The 6,314-nt window shown below is 41.6% G+C and overlaps 1 protein-coding gene and 1 long non-coding RNA gene across 2 annotated transcripts; both read right to left on the bottom strand.

The window, feature by feature from the left end:
• Positions 1-862: 862 nt before the first annotated feature.
• Positions 863-3,572, bottom strand: LOC122029037. Its single transcript, XM_042587997.1, has 4 exons — positions 3,150-3,572; positions 1,970-3,056; positions 1,020-1,582; positions 863-892 (listed from the first exon to the last, which is right to left on the bottom strand). Exons 1-4 carry the CDS (start codon positions 3,570-3,572, stop codon positions 863-865), a joined length of 2,103 nt encoding a protein of 700 aa, XP_042443931.1.
• A 522-nt stretch (positions 3,573-4,094) lies between these two features.
• Positions 4,095-5,636, bottom strand: LOC122030593. The gene is made up of 3 exons (XR_006125483.1): positions 5,553-5,636; positions 5,277-5,336; positions 4,095-4,148 (listed from the first exon to the last, which is right to left on the bottom strand). It is a non-coding gene; the product is annotated as an uncharacterized LOC122030593 (long non-coding RNA).
• Positions 5,637-6,314: the final 678 nt, after the last annotated feature.

The raw sequence follows: 6,314 nt of genomic DNA, 5'->3' as shown, positions 1-6,314 counted from the left end.
GGGTGTTACACCACCAATGGGGACTGTGCGATCAAGGAGACCAGAATACCACGCTGTGTTTGCCCTACTTCAGTTAAATCTAACTCTAAAAACTGTCTGACTAGATCTGTAACTGCCACCCTGTGAGTTGCCAATACTCCTCTAGACTTCCTGCTCAATGCATCTGCGACTACATTAGCTTTTCCAGGATGGTAGTTGATAGTGCAGTCATAGTCTTTCAGAAACTCCATCCACTTTCTTTGTCGAAGGTTTAACTCTTTCTGAGTGAAAAGATATTTCAGACTCTTGTGATCGGTGAATATCTCAAAGGTAATACCGTAGAGATAATGTCTCCAAATTTTAAGGGCAAAAATGATGGCTGCTAATTCTAAATCATGCACGGGATAATTCTTCTCATGATCTTTTAGCTGACGAGAAGCATAAGCTACTACTCTATCATACTGCATCAAAACTGCCCCTAATCCTTGAATAGATGCATCCGTGTAAAGAATGAATCCATCATCTCCAGAGGGAATAACTAATACTGGAGCACTCACCAATCTCTGCTTGAGCTCTTGGAAGCTTGCTTCACAAGCCTCAGACCAAGTAAACTTGACTCCTTTTCTAGTTAATCGAGTCAAAGGTGCAGCAATACTAGAAAATCCTTCCACAAATCTCCGATAGTACCCAGCTAATCCGAGAAAGCTACGGATTTCCTGCACTGACTTTGGTTGTTCCCATCGGTCAACTGCTTCAATCTTCCGGGGATCTACTGAAATCCCTTTGCTAGAGATTACATGCCCTAGAAATCCCACAGAACCCAGCCAAAAAGCACATTTACTGAACTTAGCATATAAGCGTTCCTTCCGTAAAGTTTCTAGAACTATTCTGAGATGTTGTTCGTGCTCCTCTTCTGATCGCGAATATACCAGAATGTCATCAATAAATACAATAACAAACCAGTCTAAATATTCTAAGAAGATCCGGTTCATTAGATCCATAAATGCTGCAGGAGCATTGGTAAGCCCAAACGACATTACCAAAAACTCATAATGTCCATACCGAGTACGGAAGGAAGTCTTCTGAATATCTGTATCTCTAACTCGTAACTGGTGATAGCCTGATCTTAAATCAATTCTTGAGTACACACAGGTACCTTTAAGCTGATCAAACAAATCATCTATTCTAGGTAGAGGATACTTGTTCTTGATAGTTACAGAGTTTAACTGCCTATAATCAATACAGAGCCTCAAGGATCCATCTTTTTTCTTAACAAAGAGCACTGGAGCACCCCAAGGAGAAACACTAGGACGGATAAAACCCTTGTCTAGCAAATCCTGAAGTTGAATCTTTAGTTCCTTCAGTTTTCTTGGTGCCATCCGATATGGAGCTTTCGATATCGAAGCTGTGTCAGGAAGCAACTCAATGGCAAACTCTACCTGTCGCCGAGGTGGCAAGCCAGGAAGTTCTTCAGGAAATACGTCGGGATATTCACGTATTATGTGGACATCAGAAAGCTGGACAGAACTATCCACATTGGAACTCACTAAAGACAAGAGATACCCCTTGCATCCCCGAGCCAACAACTGCTGAGCCTGGAGAGCTGAGATAATAGATACCCCTCGATCATTGATCCCAATAAATTTCCATGATGATTGATCTAAGGGTTGAAAAGTCACCACTTTGGCTCGACAATCGACAGTGGCATGATGCTCTGACAGTCAATCCATACCCAAAATAATATCGAATTCAGTCATCTCTAGCACCTGGAGATCCACTGTAAGGATATGACTATCGAAATTTAAAGGACAACTCTTGATCTCCTGATCTGACATCAATACTCCACCTGATGGTGTCAATACTGATAATCCATAAGGTCGAAGAGTTGGGACCCTCCTAATCTTGCATACAAACTCAGGAGAAATAAAGGAATGCGAGCTACCCGTATCTATCAATATATCCGCAGGAATACTATAAACAGAAATAATACCTCGGATAACAGATCCTACAGCTCGCTGTGCCTCCTCACGAGTCAAAGCATAAACATGTCCTGGCTCAAGACCTGATAGCTGACCCCTCTGGATAGAAGAAGAGGGCTGACTCTGATCCTGCGAAGGCTGGTATGACTGGGTCGAAGGCTGATAAGATAATTGTGGCTGATACTGCTGGGGTGGAGGTAGCAAGTACTGCTGGGGTGGAGGCAGCAAGTACTGCTGGGGTGGAGCTACCAAATACTGCTGAGATGGAGCTGGCAAGTACTGTTGAGATGGAGCTGGCAGATACTGCTGAAGTGGAGGTACTGAGTGATACTCACTCTCCACCTGGGACTGCAAATGATAGAGTTGTGGCTGGTGAGCAGACTGTGTAGGTGGGGGATTTCGTGGCTGAGACTGCTGAGATCTCTGCGGGCCTTTCTGTTGCCGAGATTGTGGAGGTCGTGAGGTAGGTCGAGCCTGCTGAGACTGTGATCCTCCTGCTTGATGTTGTGCCTTCAAAGTGCAATCTTTCTGCATATGTCCTGGCAGTTTACAATAAAAACATATACTCTTATCCAGTGGACATTCTGATGCCAGGTGATTTGGTGCACCACATTGAAAACACTTCACCGATATCTGGCCTCGCTGTGATGGAACTGGGCGACTAGATCCCTGTGATACTTTGGCCACCTTTCGTGACTGTGAAGACTCTCTAGTCGTATCCTGACCACGAGATCGACGACCTCGACTCTGCTGTCTAGAGTGTGAGCTCTGCGAGGTCTGTCGGCTGGCTTCTCTTTCTTGAGAGACTTGCTGCTGAGTCATCTCAATAAATATGGCTCGATCAAGTGCCTCTCGATAAGTAGTAACAGGAAATCCAGACATCCTGATCCGAATATATGCTGCCAGTCCCTGTGTAAAGTGAAACATACGGTCTGAGTCCTGAGCAACCATATGTAGGCAAAACTCAGCAAGTCTGCTAAATTCTGCACTATAGTCTAGCACGCTTCGATCACCCTGCTTGAGGCTCATGAACTCCTGGCGTCGAGCAACACAAAATGCTGCAGGAAAATACTGTCTCTCGAACGCCTCTCGAAAAGACTGCCAAGAGATAATCTGATCCCCAAAGACTGCCTTTTGCATCTTCTACCATGTGGATGCCTGTCCTCGAAAATGATAAGCGGCTAGCTCTACCTTCTCTGTGTCTGAACAGGACATGTATCCAAAAGTGCCCTCAATATCTTCCAACCATGTACGCGCCACCCAAGGATCGGTGCCTCCATGGAACAGCGTAAAACGATCCTTTGCTGAACTAGCAAGCAAAGGAATACGGGCCTTTTCCATAATAAGCGATGCTGTAGGAATGGCTGGTACGGCTACCTGAGCTGCAACAAGATGAGGTTGTCCCTCAGTCTGACCACCGACTCCAATACTGGGACCAGCCTGAGCTCCCGGTATCAACTCAGATGGGGAGATAGGAGCCTCATCCAAACCAAGATCAGTAGTAGTGGCACGCTGACATGCACGACCACGACCACGACCACTACCACTGTCGCAACCACGACTGCGACTACGGGCACGGCTACTGCCCCAACCGCGACCACGGGCTCGTGGCATTGCCTATAAAATCAGATGAAAATTTTCAATAATCATAATCAAGATAATTAAAACAAAGAATGACCTGTAAACCTATAGCTCAGAGATACAACTCGACTTGTATAAAAATTCCTTTGCTCGAGAAGTACATAAACTGAAAACCAAAAATCTCGAAATAAAGCCAAAACCCACGAACAGAAAATGAAAAACGAAGCTCTGATACCAATAAAATTGTCACGCCCCCAGAAGAGTCCCTGCCAGATAAAAATCCGGCAACATCTCCCCTGTACCGGTGATAATATGAAGCATACATACATACATCACAATATATAAACATAAACAACAGATTCATCAGCAGAACATACATAAAATAGAAACAACATAACCACGAAATGTATCAACTATATGTATATGTCATAGTTTTCATAAACTACAATTACTATACAGATAAACGACATCTGTAACAAAATTACAAAATGTAAATACAGCGAAACAAAAGTAAAACAAACTAAAAAATCAGCACGTCGAGATCTCTGAGCAACTCTATGAAAGTCCAAAATCAACTATAATATCAAAAGGATCCCTGTGTCTGCAAAACTGGAGACCAAGGAATGTAGCAAATTAGCCAAATGGCTAAGTGGATACTCAAGAAAGATGTGCATGAATTTAATCTTATTGAAGAAGTCAAGGAAGTAGAATAAATCATCATCTTTTGTTACAACTTTAGGATTATTCTTAAAGTTCTACATTTATACATATATATGTATAATCATCTTCTCATTATCTATAATCAGGTAAAATTTTTAGATAGAGTTTGGGATCTTCACATTATCATCACTTGTCATCATTAAGAAAATCAATTCTTCAATCTTATTATTTAATTACTCAATTATAAGTTATCATGGTAAGATCAACATGTATATCAATAGTCTAAATCTGGTAAATCAACTAAAAAGTGAATCACTGGAGCCAATATCATCAGAGGTGAAATATCATATGGATAGGCTAAAAGCCTCCTAAGAGTATAAAACTGTCGCATACGTCATCTGACATACGGGCTATCAGCCCTCACCGGTGGAAGACATAATAAACACTGACCGAGGGCTACATCATGCCAACACACCTCGGGTGTACGGTCAGGTACTCTGGACCGCGGCCGCCGCGCTACCACAATAACATGTGGGCGGTCCAATACTCTAATATAGAGCTCTGGTATAAAGCTAGGCTCATAGTCTTCACTTTTTAATTCTTCATTTACTATCTTTATTAATTCACCGTTATGATTATATTCATCCATTTATCATGATTATTCTCTTTTCATATTGAATGGTCAATCAAGGTAATATTTTCGTATCAAATCTATTAAGTTATCATTATAGGGTCCACAGATAAAAAGCTACAAGTATCAACAGATAGAGTATCAAAAGCATGAAGTATGAAAGGTCAAGCAAGTCAAAAGAGACAAGGTATCAACAGAAGAGTAATTCAGAATATTTCTTTAATTTTAAAAACAACCCTTCCCATATCAATCCCAATATGAACCCACATGTGAACAAGAAATAATATTAATTATTTACCCTCCAATAATTTTAATATTTTAGCCCATTTCGCTATTTATAATATCAGTTTAATCCCCATTTTGAAAACAATAATACAATATATACATATTCCAATTTATATATTTTTTTCATGCACAAGGAAATAGACAAGAGTAGATGTATCCACCTTATATACAGCAAAATCTCCGAGTATCGGCAGGTCACCGTGCTCCACTCGAGCTCGGATCTACAAACACAATATCAAACATAACTTAAATAATCAAAATACTATCTAATAATAATAATGACCTAAAATCTACACATTATCTCTGATTCAAAATCAGTGAATTATTTTGATCTCGATACCTCGTACCACTTCGCATTCCTAAATACAACATCTGTTCTAATCTAGATAACCCTTCTAACTACACATCAATTTAACCCAAAGCAACCTAAAATATACCTTCTAAGGGTTTTGTGTGGCTGCTGGAAATGAGGGCAGCAATTAGGGTTCTCTTCCCCTCTTTGTTGGCAACTCCAGCAAGTTATGGCGAGCTCCGATGGTTGCTGCCAAGAAGCAAGGACAACAAGAGTAGGTATTTGCTAGGAAAAGCAAAGGCAAGGTACTGCCGTTGAAGCTATTAGAGAAGAAGAGAAGGCTGAAAACAAAAGAGCACGAAAATGGATGATCTTTCTCTCTTTACCAGTGACCTCGGCGAGTTCGGCGTGACCACAGCTAGCTCCGGCGGAGCTCCGGTGGTGCTGCCCAGATGCAGGAGAACAAGGAAGAAGAGAGGGAAGGGAGGGTTGTTGCTCGTGTCCCTCTTGCTGGTTGGTGAGGATGAAGGAGAAGGAGGTCTCGTGCTGGAGAAGAGGAGTGAGCTGCTGCGATTGCTCTTCTGCCGTTGAAGAGAAACAGAGCAGAGAAGAGGGAATGAGAGAAAAAGAGAAGTCGTGGGGGAAGAGGAGAAAAGAAAGGGGAAAAAGGAGGAGGTGGGGGTGCACGTGGGTAGGTATGGGTGTGTTAGTGGGGTTTTTTTTTTTCCTTATACTTAACATCCTTAGTCTTGGAAAATAAGGAAAGTTTAAATAAAACCTTCCTTAATTTCTTTGCCATGAAAAGAAAATTTTAATTAATTAAAATCAAATTCCTTTTCTTAAATCATATGACCGGCCACCTTAAAGCTCCAAATAAGGAAAGTTTTAACAACACAAGAATTAAAAC

Source organism: Zingiber officinale, chromosome 10B (genome assembly GCF_018446385.1).
Source record: "Zingiber officinale cultivar Zhangliang chromosome 10B, Zo_v1.1, whole genome shotgun sequence".
In the NCBI taxonomy this organism is placed as follows: Eukaryota; Viridiplantae; Streptophyta; class Magnoliopsida; order Zingiberales; family Zingiberaceae; genus Zingiber; species Zingiber officinale.
This window is presented reverse-complemented; position numbering and strand designations above follow the sequence as displayed.